General features: G+C 37.3%; 1 protein-coding gene across 1 annotated transcript in view; it reads right to left on the bottom strand.

Moving 5' to 3' along the window:
* Window positions 1–15793, bottom strand: part of LOC136236871 (protein mono-ADP-ribosyltransferase PARP14-like) — a 35114-nt gene extending 19321 nt beyond the window's left edge. Inside the window, exons 1-2 of the mRNA XM_066027103.1 lie at window positions 14894–15793; window positions 8669–8902 (exon numbers count right to left, since the gene is read on the bottom strand). Of these exons, the coding sequence (XP_065883175.1) occupies window positions 8669–8902; window positions 14894–15610 (951 nt within the window). The 5' untranslated portion in view covers window positions 15611–15793. The remainder of the gene's footprint in view (window positions 1–8668; window positions 8903–14893) is intronic.
* Window positions 15794–22147: the final 6354 nt, after the last annotated feature.

Genomic DNA, 22147 nt, shown 5'->3' with positions numbered 1-22147 from the left:
TTCCTATTTGGCACAATGGTTAGGGTTAATCTACTTTAGAGTAAAAATAAACTGGTTTATACTGTCAATTTTCCACAATTTTCACCTTTCGACGGATTTTTGGTAGCTATACTTGTTTCTGCGCACGCCAAACAAACTTATTACTAACAGTGCAACTAACCAGCTATCCATTAAGCACCTGTCTCCTCCGACGAAACTTGTAATTATTAACTGAGCTTTCGATAAACGGTTAGCAACGCCCCTTTTCACCCGTAACGAAGATGTTCGTGACGTAACCTACGTTCGCCCAATGAAATGTACGTGTTTTGTGACGTCACATTATTGCGTTTCCTATCCCTATTACTCTATTATCTATGCTAGTAGTGATTGGAAATTGGACCTATGATACTAAGATTGTCGAGGTGATGAGGCATGTGCTATTACACATTCCTTTTAATGCCTGCTATGATTTAGTGGATCTCCGACGCTGCAGTGCTGATGTGTGACATGTTGCTAGCCGATTAAAGTTGGATGAAGAGTTAATCCGTGAGAGCTGTGGAAGAAGAAAGGTAAAATTGCATGCTGATCGAGCAATAGCGTAGATTGTAGTGTAAATTAGCTGCAGAAACAGCAGTGTAGCAGTATATTTAGCTAGCTAGGCACAACCATGCACTTTAATAAGATTTCTATATACCGTATAGCAGGTTATTTTCGAAACAGAAATTTTCGCACAAGAAGCAAAATCTGAATTTCGAAAGATTTTAATTTCGGAGAGTGCATATTTCGAAGTCCGGATGGATTTCAAATAAACGGAAATTCGTGTCACAAATTATGAAGATGCATGAATGTTTGCTGAAAACTGACTTACTGCCAGAGCCCATAGTCCGGCCAGTCGACTGACATTGGCTGGACAACTTTTCAGCTACTTGAATTTGTAAAAGATCGAGATACTCTAATAGAGCAGTCATCATAATAGAATAGTCATCGCAATACTCCAATAGAGCATTCGGTATAAAATATAGCCACTGTTCTACTTAGTCTAAGCCATTACATCATAGATAATAGAGTACTTAAAAGGGATAGGAAACGCAATAATGTGACGTTACAAAACACGTACATTTCATTGGGTGAACGTAGGATACGTCACGAACGTCTTCGTTACGGGTGAAAAGGGGTGTTGTTAACCGTTTATCGAAAGCTCAGTTAATAATTACAAGTTTCGTCGGAGGAGACAGGTGCTTAATGGATAGCTGGTTAGTTGCACTGTTAGTAATAAGTTTATTTGGCATGCGCAGAAACAAGTATAGCTACCAAAAATCCGTCGAAAGGTGAAAATTGTGGAAAATTGACAGTACAAACCAGTTTATTTTTACTCTAAAGTAGATTAACCCTAACCATTGTGCCAAATAGGAAACGTATTGTTAACCCGAGGGAACCATAACTTTAGTTGTTTTTTTCAAATATTGAGTAGCTTGCCTTAAACTAGTTAATTGTTAATGAAAGTTTAAACCACTTAGTATCTGCTTAGGTACAGTTCAAGCTAATCTGTCTGTTTCCTTTATTATAAAACCACCCACAAAGTGGAACCGAACATAGGAGAACTTTACTAAAAGAGTGAGTTGTCTAAATTCACCCGATATTGGTGAGACTCTAAATAACATCATTTCACTGTGGCAATATATATTATACGGTGTTGCAGAAGCAGGGACATAGCCAGAATCTGGATCCTCTGAGCCTATAATTATAGGCCTTTGCATCAATAGACTAATGCTGCATTGGGAAGTGCTGTGAGTGGTACATAGAAATACTCTAATAAAACAGACACTTCTCTCACAGCTATATATGGCTAAGCTGCTGACACTAAATCACTCTCTGATAGCTCAAATAGAATTAATTCATGGAAGAGACCTGTTATTAAAGTCATGTCATGTATATATTGTACATGCATTGGTAACAGTCTGGCTATGGCCCTATATGTATCAAATGAGTTGTGATGAATGCATACATATAATTATGCAGGAACACGTTCCACTTAACTTGCTAGTTGTTATAGCTACAGTGGTGGCCAGTGTATGCTAGCCAGTGTTCATGCTGCTGCTGCTGTCAGTATAACTAATGTAATGGGAAGAAGACAACTAAAACTATGTAGTAAAAAAACATCGGCAACAAATAGCGTACAAGAGACAAGCTAAGGTGAGTTAATGCATGTGTATAATGCATGCAAACAATCACTATGCATGTAGTTACAGATAAGCCATGATAGCAGCCAACCAGAGCAGATTCCACAACCTTGTCTAAACACCATTAATAGTGACCTTAGCAGAATAACTCTACCAGGTGGTTGGATACAGATCAGAGGCACACCTAACATTGTGCTATGCCATACCATCTATAACTCTAACAGCAGTGCAGCCGTGCAAACTACAATAACAATATTTGATGACTCGACATGGAAATGTCACTATTATGAAAAAGAGGTTAAAAGCTGTAACATTTTGTCTTCTCTGCCATCTCATATCTGCAATGTTGATGTTGTCTTAAAAGTAATAAAGAAACTATCAGTAGCACATGTATGTATTGGAAACTGTGATGACAAATTTGAGGAAATAGTAGAACATAGAAAAGGCAAATTTTTAAGCTTATCAGATGAAACAGCTGCAACAATTGATAGCCATGAAATTGCATTCCAAGATAGAACTATCTCTAACACTATTCATCACGTAGAATGTGACATATTTGTTGATACAGAAGATGGACAGTGCAAAACATGTAGGAATTATCGGCCAATCTTAAGAGCAATGTATCACCGATATAAGCAGACAGCACTAGCAGAAAACTTGAGCAGTAGTAGTACCAACAGCAAGACCTATACTCTTACAAAATTAAAGGAATGTCAAGCTAGACTACAGGTGGCAGAGGAGCAACTAGCTAAAGCACAGCAGATATCAGATCAATATATTGAAGTTGATGAAGAGGTGCATAATGACCTTCTCACCATCATAAATGAAAATGCTGCAGATATTAACAAAGCTCTGCCAAATAATTCATTTAGTCAACTATTCTGGAAGCAGCAAATAGATGCATTACTTTGCAGTAATTTAAACAGATGAGATGGCACCCATTGGTAATAAGGTGGTGCCTTTCCATTAAGCTAAGATCACCATCAACATACGAAGCAATGTGTAAGTCTGGGTTGCTAAAGTTGCCATCGCAAAGAACCCTACGAGACTATACTCATGTAATCAAACCATCATCAGGATTTTCAGATGAAGTAGATGAGATGCTTATGAAAGAGGGTAGAATAAATGAAATTGAGAATGGCAAAAACATGTAGTATTAATATTTGATGAGATGCATATTAAAGAAGATTTAGTTTTTGATAAAACTACAGGAGAACTGAAAGGATTTATAAGATTAGGAAACATTATTGATCATCTTTTAAACTTGGAGAGTTCCCTCAGTGATGATTGTGCTAGTCAGATACCACCACTTGCTAACTCAATGTTAACTTTTATGGTTAGAGGGATTTTTATAGACCTACACTTTCCCTATACTCAATTTCCATGCAAGAATCTCACCGGTGATCTTCTATATCCTCTTGTGTGGGAGGCTGTTCAGCGTCTGGAGAGTTGTGGGTTCAAAGTGCTTGCAACCATCTGTGATGGAGCATCTAGCAATCGTCACTTTATCCATATGCATGGCAACTACAAATCTTCACTAGTATATAAGACTGTAAACCCGTACAGTAATGATACAAATCGTGACCTTTATTTTATGATAGATGTCCCTCATCTTATGAAGACTGCAAGAAACTGCTGGTCTAATCCAAAGAGAAAGTTATGGGTATGCTACTATATATTCCTTAGTTATCCTATGTGTAACCTCATTTATCTGAAATTTGAAATGACTGTTCTATTAGGGTATTTTGAGTGCAGGCATTATGTTATGGCTCCAGCTATGCATAACTATTCAGGGGTGTACACAGGAATTCTGAAAAGGGGTTTCCACTACAGCTAAGTGACTGATAATACCTGACTGCTTTATTAGAGTATCTCGATCTTTTCACCAAAATCATAATTCAGAACAATGCCATAAGTATTACTATCATGTGAGAAACTATTATTTAACTGTAAAAATGTGTTCTGTTCCATGACAGATCCCAGATTCTGGAAACCTGAAGTTTCAATTTCTTAATGTTTCAAGTAGTGTGTAAAATCCAAAGGGGTTTCCTGAAACCCCTGGAAACCCCTCTCCGTACACCCCTGTTTCTTTTGGTATAGCAAAAGATTTTATTGTGTTTTATTTTGTAGAATGAAGGAAAAGATATTAGCTGGAGCCATCTGAAATATTTGTACTACAATGACCATAACACAGACAAAAAGTCTATTGGTGTGTGTTTATCGAAACTGAAACATGAACACCTTGAGCTAACGTGAACACCTAGGTGATTTGCCGTTTTGTTATAGGTACTGAGTAAATCTGTGTCAGATGCTTTGCTGGAAGTGGGGGGTGAGGAGTTTGAAGGAACTGCAAAATTTTGTGAAATGATGGACAAGTTTTTTGATGCATTAAATGTTACAAATTACACTGAATGTATCACGAACCTGAAGTTCTACAGAAGACCATACAAAAAAATGCCCAAGTTTGAGGATGATAGATTCAAAGTTAGTAAATGCTTGGCAATGACAATGGATTAATTACCTTGAATCTTTTGCAGTGGCTTGAAAATGATTTTATTGGGTGCTTAAACAAATGGGAGGATAGTGCAAAGTCAAGAACAGGGTTCTGTGAAGGTGAAAAAGTGATGATGACTCTAAGTAGAGAAACATCAGAGGGAATTAGAATAGCAGGTAACTATATAGTACATAATTCATGTCTATTATGCTTTTTCTATTACAGTGAAGTCATTTTGTGAAATGGCACAGTATCTTTTGCAACTTCCAGGAGTGGATAGCTTGTTGTCCAACAGGTTGTGTTGTCAAGATTTACTTGAACAGTTCTTTGGGAAACAGCGACAGCGAGGGGCAACAAATGACAACCCAAATGTCCAACAGTTTGAGTGCAATACATCAGCTATACAGGTTGCCAGCTCTATAGCTCTGGCTCCAGTTCATGGCAATTGTAGGGGAACTAACTCAAAGAAGCGACCTGGTGAATTGCATGTTGCAAGTGAATTGGAGCTTCCACTTCCAAAGAGACCACGATACAAGAAAATCAAAAAGTCTACATAGTTGATCTGTTGTGTAATTGTACATACAGCAGCAGCTGTATTATGAATTTTATCATGCAGACTGTATACCATAATAATGATAATACACTGTAAATTTATTATATTATAATCTTAAGTGATGCTTTTACGTAGGGACTTAGCTTTAGATGTGTTAAGTGAATACAGTTGTTTATGCAGTTCCATTACTGAGTTAGCAAATGAATAGCATCTAATTGTTATCCACAAGTCAACTATCATTTGTAGTAGTTCCAACCTTGAATCCTCTTGAATATCTTCAAGTTCTTCTGACAGCAGATACCAATAAAAGTATACATACTCTGATTCTAAGAGTTTCTTAATAGCTTCTTTGCGTAATGGGATGGATTCTGTCTTTAAATTTGCTAGATTGTAAACTTTCTGTGTTTCAATCTCCAGCTGTTTAAAAAGAAGATACGCTCCATTACTGACTGGAAAAAGACCACCTCGATCAACTCTTTCTATCCAGGATTTTGTGTACGTTAAAAAATTGTCAACGTTGGTCTCATCTTCATCTTCACACATACTCCATAAGCATAAAATAAATTCCTCCTTGTGTGGATGGGATGACCTCTCTAGCTTTTTTCTCAATGATACAGGGATGTAGCCAGCTACGTATCTGATCACCTTCTCCTTATCTTCAGACAAGACAGTACCTATAGCTTTATCCTCACAACTGGCAGACTCCGTGGCTGTGATAGGATGTTCATGCCTAATGATTTTCTCAATTAAATTGCTTAAAACCATTTGCTTGAAAATTGGATCCCTTGATATGCTGTAATATAATGGTTGGGGAAGTGTTTTCCACACTGTCTCCAAATCAACAGAGCTTCTAACCTCATGGAACTTTCTCCATACACTCTCCCTCCATCTTGGCTTACCTATTTTAGACTGTTTGGCAGAAAAACAGCGCTTCAGCATATCGACCAGCATCTTCGAAAAAAAGGCAAGTTTCGTGAGAATGACTTTTAGTCCATGTTAAGAATTCTGTGGAGCATTCATGTACTAACTGCTTCCTCCTAGAAGTCACAGCTATGGCTTGCGATAGCTCGCCCACGTGGCCTAATGGTTGAGGCAGTATTCCATTCACTGATTCAACTAAACAATTGTAGGCCGGAAGGAGTTGCCTGAAGCGTCACTTGCATAGTTTATTCATTTCTCGCTCGTTCCTATGCTACTATTCATCATTCTACAACTAGGTAACTATGGACAATTACACAATGGACCTACGTCACGCGTAATGAAAATAAAACCGGAAATAGCTTGCGTTTCCTATCCCTTTTAAGTACTCTATTATCTATAATTACATCTATGTTAATTGTCCTCAGATCACTCAAAAGTTTCAGTGAGTTATCTGCATGGCATTGCATTGGGCTAATTGATCATGTATGTCATGCATGCATTAGCAATTACAATCCCAATGGCTTCTGTATCTCAAAGAACCATGCTTTCACTGAAATTTTGAAAGTAAAAATTATAGATATGAAATTGAATTATATACTGTAGTACAAAATTACCAGGATGTATCCTTGATGTTAAAAAAAGGAGACAGAGGCTTTTTCCAAATGCCATTTCAGAGCATCTATTTTCAAAAATTTCCTGGGGGAGCATGCCCTCAGACCCCCCTAGCTTGGCATGCTGTGTGTGCTTAGCACATGCAGTTGAGTATCACATGAATGCAGATAATCTAAAAATCACTTCAGGTCAATAAAAAGTAGTATGCATGACTATGATTTCCATGGATGGCCGGACCACTCAAAATCTCTGGGCTCCGGCCCTGAGCAACAGAACATCTTGTGCCCACAATCTTTCAGTACAATAGAGTATTTGGTTTAAAATACCTTCCAGATTCAATCTTGTGATAGTTATATTCCAGAAGAAGCATCACCCCATACCCCTCCCTAGTTGTAAAATTCTATGTTTGTGTACTCTACACACTGGTGAGTCTATACTTGTCCTCTCAAGCCCTCTCTTCATTGGTACTGTTTGGACATTACAGTACACTAGCTATACCTTAAGCCAAGCAACACACTAAATTAAATTAGCAATCCTGTATATTGATGAATTTAGCACAAAATTTAGTAATATGTGAATTGATGTAATTAATTAGCAAAAAACCAATATTCCAAAATTGCTAAATTTAATGTACCGCTAAATTAAGGTATTTCAAATGCAAAATTAATGGCAAGTATTGATCATGTGTAGCTGATATTCATATCATTCCATAGGCGGCGGAAAGGGGGGGGCTAGGGGGCTAAAGCCTCCCCTCGGTCTGCTGAGGGGGGGCTTAGCCCCCCCTCAGAATGATATCACATGAAATTATCTTTCTTGGAGTGGGGCTGAAAACCTTGATAAAGATCGAGATACTCTAATAGAGCAGTCACTCTAATAAAGTAGTCAGTGTGTAGCGAGCTATGTAAGGATTTTTATGTAGTTTATCAGCTAGAAATGGTAGCTGGTGAGGTGGAAAGCTCTTGTCAGTTGGTTGTGACCTTTTTTTTTTTTTTTTTTTTTGGTCTCACCTTACCAAACTATAGAAGGTCAGCTCAGCGGAGCCCCCCCTCATATCAACTACTTCCTCCGCCGCTGTATCATTCCCTTTCCTGTTCTTTAAGATGTAAAGAATATAAAGTTTTAGTTACTGGCTGTACCCTTTATATGATGGCTGTGTCCTTTATGTGACAGCTAGTATTACAACTGTTCAGGAATAATGGTGTCATTTCATCATCATTATACACTTAGATGACTTATAATGCTTTACAAGCATTGTGAGTCACTTAAACAAACTGGCATCATTTTTCAGTCAAAATATTACCAAATTTAATACTGAATAGGCTAAATTTGCAAAAATTTTCTGTGGGGGAATGCCCCCAGACCCCCCTAGATAGAGCATGCTCCGCTAAGTGTGCTTCACACACTATAGTACTGTAGCTAGTTGTATCAACCAGTTGTCACTTTCCTTAGCAAACCAGCCATTATAAATGCCCCTGTTAGTCCCCCCCTCCTTTCTGAAATCCTATATCCGCCCTGAGTAGGGATCCAAGAGATAAAAAGTAGTGAAACAAGAAATGAATGATGGTATTACAGCATAGCTTGGTGGGAAAATTCCTACTTTGTCATTGAACAAAATGATTGCTATAACATGCTAATGTAGGGATTTTTCCACCTAGCTATGCTGTAATACCATCGTTCATCTCTTATTTCACTACTTTTTATTACTTGGATTCACTTTAAGTTAATAATTTTTTATATATACTAGTGCTATATACAAATGGGCATCGTTGATCACCATGACCATAAAACAGTTCATGACACACCATTTGGTTGTATCTGATTTGCAGACCTGCAGCCCTTGGGTGTTACATTTATAAATCAGACACAAATCTAATGTGCATGCGTGGGTGTGGGTGTGTGTTATAATTACTCACATACATGTGTTAATACCTTTTCTGAGCTGACACCATTATAATTTGAACCAGCAGTGTGTATGATGTGTTTACAGGGTATCTTTCCTGGTCCAGTCACTGCAATATCTCCAGGCTGTAATCTTCCATTCTGAGACACAAACTGACTACACTCATCCTGTATTGTTTGACCAGCAGCGTTGAGTATGGATTTGGACACTGCACCATTTGTCAGTGTCAAATCATTTGAAGTTGTGTTGACATATACCTCTGCCTGCAAGGTAAACATACACAACAGAGCAATTTAATTAATCAGCATTCTATATACCACAAATGACAAATAAAGTTTGGCATGACTTAAGTTTGGCAAATCAACATGCAAAGCAGGTTGGCGCATAAAAGTGTAGCAGTTGAACAGCCAACGTTGAACAATACAAACTAGCTAATTGATCAAGTTTGACAGATTTCTTCCAAATTTGCCAAACTTGAGTAGTCACACTCAATTTTGTCATATATGGTACACATTGGACATAATATAATCACTGCACTAAAATGCAAATCCTATCAAATAGTTTTAAACAATCACTGGACTGGACTGGTGTACTGGACTATAATAATACACATGTTTTTTTTTAGAAAATAATTGGGCAACTGGTTGTAGCTATGTATTGCTATACTGAATGTGAAGTATGCAAGTGGACCTGTCGAGTTTGCAGCTGTAGATATTAGCAAAAACTTAATTTTGCTGTCTCAGGTGCTTGCTCATGTCTTGCATAGTACTTCCCAGGATACTAATATGTATATACTGCATTCTTGATGTTCATGTTAAGAAGAATAGTACCCATCACACACTGGATACAGGAGCTGGCTAGGGGAGGGGCACAAATAGGGTAAGTTGTAGGTGGTTGCATGCATGGGGAGAACCATATTCTCCATAGTTCAGTGCTGCTTTTTTAAAGCAGCAAATAATCACCTCTTAGTGGTGTCTCACTGTTGATATTTGCCATTTTGGCCTTTTCAGATGGTTGTGAAGTCTTAAAACTGTTTAAAAGGCTCTGAATGTCTTAAATAACAACACGATAATTATTTTTAGAGGCGCTTAGTACGAACGAAGGTGCTGGGTGACTATTTTACAGTTAGTTTGACTTCGGTTCGCTTTGGTCTCAGGTGAATTTGTAATAAATGCTAGTAAAATGTGCATATTTTCATAAGTTTTAAACTGATCTCGGTTGGCCTGACATAAAATTTACTAGCTGTTTTAATCAGAAGCATGGCTGGCTCCTACACAAGGTGGAGAGGGGGGGGCATTTGCCCCAAATGCCCCATCCTGGATCCGCCATTGGGATATTCACCACTGGACTGTGTCAAGAAGTTTGACAGTAATGAATGCATGAACATAATATATTTCCACTTGAACTCAGTGATGTAACTAGCAACTGTTTCTGCTCAGAATCCAAGGAAATGATCAGGGCCAGAGGAAGTGGTCCGGCCAGTCAGGCCATAGCCTGACCACTTTTTCAGCATTAATTTTAAAATATATATATATCCGAGTTGTTGATAGGCACTGGTCGATTATGCTGGCGTGTTTTTGGGAATGTAGATGCCTACAGCATCATGCAAGCATTGTGATAATGCCACTTGCATCATTAATCCTTCCCCGTGACAATCAGTCATGGAAAAGATCGAAACACTCTAATAGAACAGTCATGTTAATAAAGCACTCAGATACTACAGACTTATTAGTCAACTAGCAAATATGAATGGAAGCATACATATAATTGGATGACTATTTGAGCACTGCAGCATAGTATGATATAGGGCAAGATTAACCATATAGCTTAGTGCCTAACTAGCTATTCACTGAGTTGTGACTTCATCACATTAAAATTAGTTAGTTGTACAACTATCAGTTTCAAATGTTACACTCATACTGCATGCAAATAGCTATAACAAAAGGGACAATACTGTATTTTCATGTTACAATTGTATGAGCACATGATGTAGCTACATCAGTGCAGTGAGTTTAACACAAGTGTTAGTCAATAATTTGCTAGGGAATTTACAGCTGAAAATAGTTTCAGATTTAATCTCAAAGCATGCAATTTTGAAATTTTTCCTGGGGGAACATACCCCCAGACTCCCTAGCATTCACACAACAAATGCTCAGCATTCTATATGCCTACCCCTTGGCCTGACCACTTTAGAATTGCTTCCTCCGGCCCTGATGATACCTGCTCAACAAAGTAACTAAGTTGTTAATTGTAAATCCTATAAATGAACAGACAATGTTAAGTTGGCAGGTCTACCTGAATATTCTATATTCGGTGTGGTAAAAGCTATATAACCTAGTCTATAGTGCAAATATTTGTTATTTGACATGAATCCACCAGTCCACAACCTCTCAAACTCAGGTACAACTGCATGGTTATATATTACAAGCACAAGGAAAAATTAAGTTGGATCAAAGTAGTGAAACAAGGAATAGCAAAAAAGTAATGAAACAAGAGAGGTTGTCTATACCTGCATATATATATATTCGACATTTAATGCCTATACTTCAGTCTAGAGTTGCAACAATACAGTGTGCAGACGTATCAATATATTGCCTCTGCTGTATCACTATACAGCAATATACGAAGTGGAGTCTAAACAATGGTGTATGTTGTTTTTTAGGGAAATAAGTGACCTATTTTTTCTTCGAGAAGCATTACATACCATTCAGTTTAACCACAAAATTTGATTGTTGGCCATGCTATCAAACCATGATACTTCGATATATCACGACACGCAGTATATTGATATGGTTTGACTTCTTATCAATACAGTGATATTGTCTCTTAAAACAATATGATACACAATGTATCGATATACTGTTGTATCTCTACTTCAGTCTATTAACCATGACTGAATTAGGGATTACATATTCATCAGTATATCAGCAGGTTAGGCAACTTCTCCTGTTTCACTACTTTTTACTGTTCCCTTAAGCTTGTTTCACTATCTTTTATTCTTTGATTCCCCATTTTTCCTTGAACTCGTTTGTTTACTTTGTTTGTAACATAGTTATGACTAATGAACCCATGCATACCCCATCAAAAAAAGAATGGCACCAGGTGTGCCATAAAATCTCTAAATATGTGACCCAACAACCATTTACTGAGAAGTACAGTGGCCATTTTTCTTTGTCTTCGGCTATGTTCTGCCCATTACACAGTGATACAAATGAAGAATAGTACGAGAAATGTCTCTGCAATCACTATGGAGAATACGGGCGATAAGCATAATAGCTACCACAGGAAAGCCATATCATGCTACCACAAATTGATACCTTGTGTTGTCAGTGAAAAGAACTGGGACAGAAAGGACAAAGGTATATCCCTGATGCATGTATTGGACATATTGCAGCTGGCGAAAAGGCACAGTTTGGAATGAAGCAACATTGAACAGTGAAAAATCAAGCCTGTAGCCTTATGTATTGCTGAATTACACTTGGCTGAAGGCATCAATTAGTTTGTAGGTAGAAACTTAATTAAATATAAAATTTTAAAATTCTACAGAAACTTGTTGGAAGGGTTTTGGTTGTTCCGAAGGCATATTTGAGTTCGATTATGCTTAACCAATACCGCCAAGCTGTTTTGAAGGACAACTGAGGTTGTTTTTGGGTGATTTTGAATGGCAAGGAAGTCCAAAACTCCATAATCCCTAATACAGTGGAACCTGTGTTACGGTCACCTGGATTAAGCGGTCACCTCTGCATAACGGCCATGGTCACGAGGTCCCAAATATTTTCCCATACAAATGTATGCATTGTGGTCTGCATTAAGCGGTCACCTGTCTAACGTGTATAACGGCCAACCAACAATTTGCCTATGAATCACTGTATACATAACTTTCTCCTTCATATAGCGGTCGCTACCTTTTATGGTGGCTTGTTAAGCCAATTTCCTGGTACACCGGCACCGTTTCAATTAATGAGCAATTATCACACTTCCTGCCTTTCAATGAATACTATATAATCAATCAGGCTTGATTGCTTAAGCGTATTCAATAGCTATAATCAACATTCATAGACTCACCTTACCCTTTCTGTACTAAATATTCAGACTGTATTGCGGTTGGCGTGAGCCTCTTACTAATAATTACTCATTTATAACGGTCATAGCCACTAAAATGCTGCTGACCACCTTATGCAGGTTTCTCTATAACAGCCACCTGTATATAAAGGCCAGATATATCTGGTCCCAAGGTGACCGTTATAGACAGGTTCCACTGTATACGGTACCATTGTACTGTATGATAACCATACTGACACAACATTAGTGCAAACCGATCAGCCCTTAGACAGAGGGTTTATGTGGTTTGATGAAGCCCTATTTTTGGTGGACCTTATCTATTTTAAAGCATCAAAAGTTCAGAACAAAATTTTGTCTGAATACAGCCTGCAGCATGCAGAAGGATGAAAGTAATCAATAATAAAATTAATCTTGCAGACCAACTTTTGAATACATTAAATGAACATTTCGTGTGTACTGTATTTCCTCATAAAAAGTCGGATTCGAATAAACGCCTGAGAAGGGGGGTTTTCAGCACATTTGGAAAATAAATTCCTGGTATCGCCAGGCTATTATTGGAATCTACTGTTACTGGCATTAATTCTTTTGGCTCTTGCAGCTGCTTCTTCAAATTTATCATTGATTAGCATTGGTATCTACCTACACCTTGGCCTTCTACACACTGCAGAGAACAAGCAGAAGCATGTGTGAACTTGTAACATTAATCTTAATGTAGCCAGATGATGTATCTATTGTTCTGACCATGAAACATGTTGATACATACAGGAACTGGCAAGTAAGGTCGGACAGTCAGACAGTTTTGTAGCTTTATTTATATTTAGAGCCATCTGAAGGATGAAAATTACAAGTAATCACATGAGTAGTCCGTGCAAATCCACATGCATGCACATATATATCATACAACCATTTTTCAATCATTTTAGGTCTTTACTGCACTTAAGGGTCTTACCATTACAACAATGGTGTTCTACCATGGCTCGAATTTGATTAAACACAGAGCATCACTCAGACCTATCTAAAAAATTCCCAGTGTCAAATAAATGCCCTATTCATTTACAGGGTAGGACAAAAATGCTGGGAAAGAAATGAAAGTCTGGGCTATTATACAAGGAAATACGGTACTCAATTGCCTGAAATACATATGTAATGAAGAAAAGGATAAAGTGGAATAATGTAATATTAGAACCATAGAAGAGCAGCAAATTGATCTAACTATCACGGATAAAACAGCAATGTGAATAGGTTACACATTGCTACTTAAACTTTGTTAGTGTAGAGATGTTAAGTTAAGCCCTTGCATTGACAGCATGCAAGTATAATTTGCCTCATGTTGTCTACCAATGTTGGTAATGCAGATCAGTGGTTTGACTCAGGGGCAGATCCAGACTTATGGAAAGGGAAGGTCAAAATAAACTGAGATACTGCATTGTCTCTGGTTGGTAAGGTGAGACAAAAAAAAAGGTCACAACCAGCTGACAATAGCTGCCCACCTCACCAACTATGCATTTATCACTGATGAAGTACACAAAAATCTTTTAAAATCTCACTACACACTGCTCTAATACTGTGACTGCTCTATTAGAGTATCTTGATCTTGGTATACTAAGATTTTTGGAGGGGGGTCAAGAGCCCCCTTGACCCCCCTGTATCTGCCCCTGGTTTGACTATATGTTTATGTTCAGTTTTTGGTGCTTAAATACAGTAAATACTAGAGGTCAGAATTTTTCAATGTAGAAGTGATTGTGAAGGAGTCTATCATAGATAAAGACTTGAAGCCAGAAGCAGATAGAAGGCTTCAACGTACAAAAAGAGGAGATGGTAGATTAGAGGAGAACTTTATTTGTTTAGTTACCTACATTGCCTTTAGCTACTACTCTTGTAAATGTTTCAAAAGTTATATTGCTGAAACAGATCCTTTAATTATCATTTTGTTACATTATATCAAAATACCATACCAAAACAGGCATAACAGAAATAGCACGGGTAGCCCTGTTGACATGTCCTACTATATCCACCAAAACTTTAATCCTGTCATGATTACAAATGCTAGGAATGAAAGAAGAGTACTTGAGTACTTTACATAGTACACACATTTTGGACTCTGAAATATTGCTCTTAAATTGAAAATGTTGCACTCAACTTGAAAATGTGTACATGGACAAACAATTAGTACATACACAAATAATTATTACCGTTTGCTTGAGAAGCTCTCCTTTGTGTAATTCAATTGGTACTGATTGACCACTACTACTAACAATACTTGGTGCAGAGATCACTGGACTTGTATCTCTTGCTACAGCTGGACTACCATAAAGCTTCTTCTTCTTGTGCTTTCTACCACCTGGCGTAGTGACAGCAGTTGTCACATCAGCTGCATTACTAGGAGTAGTTGGAGCATTGTACTGAGGAAACACATTGAGGTGTCTCTTCATAGCATTTGTAAATGCAGCAGCAGCATGATCATGTATCACAACATAAATGTCATGAAGTAACGAATGAGGAAATTCTTCACTCCATTGACAAAAAGCCTGGATCATGGTATTGGCACGTACATCAAGTGGGAATTTGTACAAACCAGAGCTGATGGCAGGAAATGCATAACTTTCAAACTTGTGCCCTAACTGTAAACTTTTACAGCAAGCCTTTTTGAGCAATCGGTCTTCGTAATATGCACCATTTCTCCAAACTGGCCCTACAGCATGGACTATCTTCTTACAGGGAAGATTGCCAACCTCTTCTCTAAGTACTGCTTCACCCTCCAGTAATTTACCATGTGTCTTAATGTATTTGTCTGAATCTTTCTGGATTTTTGGACCACCCTTTTTTGATATGGCCAATGCTACACCAGAGCCATGGGACAAACTAGTATTGGCAGCATTCACTATGACATCTACCTTGAAATTTTCCATATCTCCTATGACCAGTGTAACTCTTTTACCTTCTTTAGTTGTACCTTTACAAATTTCACTGGTCTTCTTACCATCATCAGCAATGGATTCTTCTATTGACTCCAGAGGTTTTATGGTACATTCAATGCAAGCAGGTATAGTAGACTCAATTCCTTTGATTGCAAACTTTGCTTCAGTTGATGCTAAAAAGGTCGGTCAATGATCATGGGAGGATCATTGGTACAAATAGAATCAACCAATGTGGTAATCTGTTGAAACAATGAAGTGATCAATGACTCTTCACCTTCTAAGATGATGACAGGATCATCATCAGTGACTTTGGGAAACTGGACCATCACATCTTGATACTGAGGATCAGTCTTAAGTTTATGTGTAACTGCACTCCATTGTGGGGTGAGGTGTTCTGATACAAATCTCCACTGACCTCTGCTGACCTCCATCTTATGTTTTCCAAATATTCCTTTTGTATGTGCTGGATAAGTTCCTGCTTTACTGCACTGACATGTTGATGATGACCAATGATGTGAATTTCTGATGGTGAAGTAACAATGTCCACAATGTGGCTCTCTTTGAGTTGCTTGCATAAAATTGTAAACTGTTGATCTTGTTGGATTCTGTCAACAAGGTTTGGATTCTTTATTTCTTCAGAGCCAATGACTGTTTGAATGTATTTCGCCAATTTTGTTGCGAGAGGTTTGTCACTGGCCAAAATATGTAAAGCATTTGTCTCTTCATCACAATAAGCTGCAGCTGCTGCCGATTCTTGTTCCTCTAGTAGTCAGCTAATTATGCCTTGGTCATCTGATGATGAAAAATAATTTAACACCGCAACAGAAGCAGGTACAGGACAACTAAAAACTCTAATTCTCTTTAGCAACTGTTGAAAGTCTTCAATCTCCCCCTTCTTCCCGTTAACAATAACTACATTCTCCTTGGTGTTGACTGTAATGGTGATATCTGGGTGTTCTTCTCTAAGATCTTCTAGTTTAGCTTGGCTAATAAATGCAATTCTCTTCTTATCCAGGCTAATGGATTGTTCCCTAGCCAGTTCCATTTCTTCAATGTGCTTTATTTCTGTCAACAGCTTGTTGACATTCTCACTGAAACCAGCAATGTGCAGTGTTGTGTGATCCTTTGTAAACTCAACACAAAGTGATCTGTTAGATTTTGTGTCCCTGACAGTTCCTTGTATCTTAGGGAACAACTGGGAGTGAACTGAAATTGAAGAATAACCTAGATCCTTGAAAAATAATTCTAACTTTGCCTTGCAGTCTGCATTCCATTTTCTGACTCGTTCACTTCCTTTGGTTGGCAACAAATGAATGAAACCAACTTCAGATGCATCATCAATGTCAAAGCTTATTTGCACATGTAACTGCTCTAATAATTCATCCAGAGATGACCGATGCTGCTGAACAAACTGTGCCATGACATGAGACACCTTCCGGCGAATAGGACTAGCAGGTGTGTGATCTGTGAGGTGAACCTCATCTAATTTACTTGATCCATGATCATCATCACTTGAAAACCTGTCATACACCTGTAGGTAAACTTTGGGACCCAGTCTAGAATGCTTCATTTGCAGCACAGCTTGAACACCTATAAAATAAGAATATTAATCATTGATTTATTCTGTATCATTAAGTGCTGTACTTATGACTATGTGATAATAAAGTACAACCTTAATAATAGACAGCTTGTTTTGCTAAAAACACACTGGTCATATAATCATACAGTATGGCAGTACTCAGTCTTACCAGTAAACCAGTTTTACTTTTCCTTCATTACAGCTTGACAAGTATTGGTTAGACATAACCAAGCCCAAAAATGTCTTTAGACTGACCCCAAACTGTTCCAACAAGTTTCTGTGAAATTTTAATTTTATTTAGCTACTGCCTGCCTGCCTGACTAACTGACTGACTAACTAACTGACTAAACGACACCTCCAGCCAAGTATAACTTGACAATGGATAAGGCTACGGGCTTGATTTCTTTGCCTTTTCACCAATTGCAGTATGTTCCAGTTCTTTTTGCTGACAATACAAAGTATCAATTAGGTGTAATGCGGCTTCCCTGTGGCTGTGTTGATGTTGTAGCTATCATGCTTATTGCCTGTATTTCCATAGTGACTAGAGTGATTGTAGAAATGCTTCTTGTACTATTCTTCATTTGCAATGTTGTGTAATGGGCATGGCATAGCTGAAAATGAAGTATAATGGCAACTTCATTCCTTGATTGTTGGGGTGAGTGTTCAGATGTAAAGTTAATTTTATGGCATGCCTGGTGCCATTCTTTATTTTGATTTGGTATCTGCAGGTTCAGTAGTCATAATTATGTTACAAAAAAAGTAGGTGTATAAAGAAGTAGAAGGAAATATTAGGGGAAAAAGCAGTGAAACAAGCGAATAGCTAAAAAGTTGTGAAACAAGAGAGGTTGTCTATTCCTGCAGATACATTTAACACCTAATTCAGTCATGGTTATGAATTTAATGTCCGCTTGTGCCAATTATGCTGGCATAATTTTGAGCATAATAGGCTAGCAAAAGCATCAAGCATTATTCCAGCATAATAGGATGATTTTCAAGATTTTTAATTAAAATGCACAATGCGTGCACCAAAAATATGAACACGGTATGCCTTAATACTGCATTTTATATCAAGGAAATGTGCAATGTTATTATTTTTATTCTTTCTTGGCTGACTATTGACACTTTGTGGAAATAAGATCAAGATACTCTAATAGAGCAGTCACTTACTCTAATACGGCAGTCAGGAAAAGCTATATACTCTAATAAAACAACCAACTCTAGAGCATAATATTGATTTTAAGAGCATAATTTTTAGCATGATAGGCTGGATTTTTGAGCACTGTTCAAAAGCATAATAGGCTATTTTCAAAGCATAATTGGTTCAAGCCTACCACTAGTATACGGTAATTATTTTTAGAGGTATTTAACATGGACAAAGTCGACATGAAACTGTTTTGAGCAAAAGACAGGTTAAATATTTGTTGTTTATGTCAATTGTTACCATTAAACAAATGCTATAAGTATTGCATGTTCACTACTTTTGGCTAGCAAATGAAATCTCAAAATGGAAAGGGTGGTGGTGGCGGGTGGGATATGTGGTGTTAGTGAAGTAATTTGGGACTTTTAAGACTGATGAGGAGTAAACAGTGTTGTAGAAGAGTTTTAATCTAGTCACATATCGTTGGTGTTGAAGTGATGGCCATTGTAGATCTGCTAACATAGATGTAACACTACTGAGTTACTCTATGTACAATGCTTTTGAGTGTTCTATTGCAGTTTGCAGTTTCCACTGACTGCTCTATTAGGGAGTATCAATCTTTTTTCATGGAATTAAGCTCTATACTTTGAAATATCTACCTAATATTCCAGCCATAGATGGATCTGAGAGGTGGCCAAGGGGGGCTTTGGCCCTACAGGATTATATAGAAACCAGAAACTGGAATCATGCATCCACATTGTATTCAGCAGTACAGAAAGCCAGTGGACAAATAGAAGACAATAGTTATAAATGCACGTTACAGTTATAAACTGTACACTGTGAAGAAAGAGAGAGGCAAACGAGTCTGAATTTTTGTGCGAAGATTGAGATACTCTAATAGAGCAGTCACTACTCTAATAGAACAATCACAATTCTAATGTCAATAAATTTACTAATTATAACTATGCTACTTTAGTATACACATTACCATCAAACAGGTTTCATCTCAGATAGGCTAACTAATGCTTTGCAAAGATACACTTAGTTAGCTAGTAGGCTCTGACATGATGATTTGACTACAACATTTTAGCTGCCTTCTCACACTGAGGTCCAATTATGATAGATGGTATACAGACATATGTTAGGTAAGTACTCAGAAACAATGTGTAAACTGACTACCCTCACAATGTGGTACATGTGTTATTAGTTCTATATAATTTTCTGTTTTGGATTAAGGAATTAGGTACTGGTCCCATGTAGTGAGAAGATAATTAATACATGTTGTGTATATTCATTTACAATTTACATTGTGTTATCCTATCTACCTTACAGCCAATGTGTGTGAGCAAATCTTAGTGTACAGCATACATCATCTATTATAGGTGACTAGACAAGTTCCTAAGTATTTTTTTTCAAAATTAATTAGTAATGACATGTTCTGTGGTGTGTGTGTAAGAAATTATTATTGTTAGATTAGCTCCACAAGTACTTTAAACATCTACAGAATGTGGTGTAGTATGTGTGTTGCTTATAAATGAGCTACAGTCTACATGTTGTATACATAAATATTGTGACTAGACTAATTTAATGTGTTTATGTTAGCTAATAACTTAAATGTTATCAGGTACTCTGGGTAGCACTGAGTATCATAAAATATGATGAACATAAGTAGCTATGTCTGGTTTATTCATGTTGTTTACCACTGAGTCACACATGCATGCAGGTCTGCTGCACTCTTGATGGCATCTTTGGTGGTGAAGTTTTAGCACACTTTACCAAGCGCATATAGACTGTCCTGTGAACACAAGCCTGGCTAGGAACTAAGTAGGAAAATGTGTCTGTTACCGTTACGTATACTATCTGCAGGAGAGTATAGACAGTGCTTGCTGAATTTGCATTGACTGCAAAGCATACTTCATCACCATAAGCATACAGTTGTTATAAAATGAAGATTGATCAATGGTATAGTTTTCTTGTAGTACCAACAGAGTTTGTTTGATCCATGCTGCATATTGAGCATACTAATTTATGCGTTTTAACCCTGAAATTGTAGCTTCAAAGCCTTTTTAAACTGAATTACAAGCACTTAGTTGCTTTGTTAACACTGATATTTCCTCCATGTCATTGGAAACTCAGCTAAATGAAGTTAGCTATTATACATGTAATTACCAGCAACAATTTGAGTAGAAAAGCAGGCAATAACATGCTAGTAAGTGTGCAAGTATTCAGTTTATTTAGCTGTCCAGATAGCTGCATGGATGTCAGTCAATTCTTGATCCACTATATAGACAGACTTCTCTTATATGGGGCTATATCATTATTTCATGTTGTAAACCTCCGTCTTTGAAAGAAAACATGCATTACTGACATGTTCTTCTCTTCTTTTCCTTCTGCAATATGCTGTCTAGTGTTTGAGAGTCATCCAATTTGCACACCTCTAGTTATTTTATAAACCGTTACTTGCAAGTCTATAAACAAAGGTCAGAAATTGGTTAGTCATTTTGGAAGATACACACTTCTTGTTCACATTAAAATATTAAATTCGCTTGACAAAGCACTATTTAGCTTTATACATGGAAAAGGATCGTGTAAACTAAAATTTATATATCAACACACTAGTAGTTTCTGTAATAAATAGCTGCATTAGATACATACTGCCGTCCCTATTAGAGTGCAACGTATGTTCTTTTATACTAGCGTCATATGCTCTTCATCCCACTATATTATGTTCTGGATATAGCTTCAGAAACAGTTAAGTGTCAGCAAGAACTGTGCTATGACCATGACATCACTATCAAGACACACACGGTAGTGTGTCGTGCAGCCAAGAAAGCCAGCGACCACACCGTAAGTATATTTACAGGAAGAAAAAGAAAACAGCTTTTTCATACGTGCATAGCTCCATGGCCCTTCTCCAAAGCACACCATTTTAGCATTATAGCTTCCCCCAAGTAGGGAACGCCACACAGCAAATTTGATTAAATTTGCAACAGCCATTTGCGAGATATGGGCATTCAAAATTTCATTTTAATTTCGTTTTTTTTTTCTTATGCCATACAGGGCTTCAATTTCTTTTCGCACACTTTGCAAAAATTGCTATAAAATGCAAACGTGTACCTTGATTGCCTTGATCTTTGGCACAAATAAAGAGCGTGTAACAGTACATTCATGTACCAAGTTTGTTGTGAATCTGAGTAATATTCAAGGAGTTATGAGCATTTATTCACGTAAAAAAAGATCAAACTTCTGTCACGGATACAGGGTAAACCAAGTATAGAAATAACTTGAAAATTGGTGTGTAGATAGGCTGATCATCGTAGCAGTGCCTTTTGATAGTTTGAATAGCAATAGAATTACAATGACAAAGTTATAAAGCAAAAACTAAGCAAGTGTAAAATCGCGGGATCAAGATACTCTAATAGAGCAGTCACCACAGGGTAAAAAAGGTGTGCAAAAATTGTCAAAAAACACTTACCAGAGTTCAAACCAGGGACCTCCATACCTCCTTAACCACTGCTACCTTGGCTGATCACCTCACTTAATTTCTGCTTTATAAATGAAATTTCTAGTTGAAATCTGCTTATAATCAAACGTTTGTAATTTCATACATCTACCAATAGAAGTACTAGATTGTTCTAGAACATTCTATGTATGTTCTATTAGAAGTCCTAAAAAATGTGCACTCTATTAGAGTATTACAATAATATTATCAAATATTGAATTAATCATGTAATGAAATATATTTACAAGTACACGAAAAAAGTTGGAATTTTCAACTAAAGTAGGGACGACAGTACATTGATAAAAAGTA

This window comes from Dysidea avara, chromosome 10 (genome assembly GCF_963678975.1).
Source record: "Dysidea avara chromosome 10, odDysAvar1.4, whole genome shotgun sequence".
NCBI classification, from domain to species: Eukaryota; Metazoa; Porifera; class Demospongiae; order Dictyoceratida; family Dysideidae; genus Dysidea; species Dysidea avara.
The sequence above is the reverse complement of the archived record's forward strand: the minus strand, read 5'-3'. Positions and strand labels throughout refer to the sequence as shown.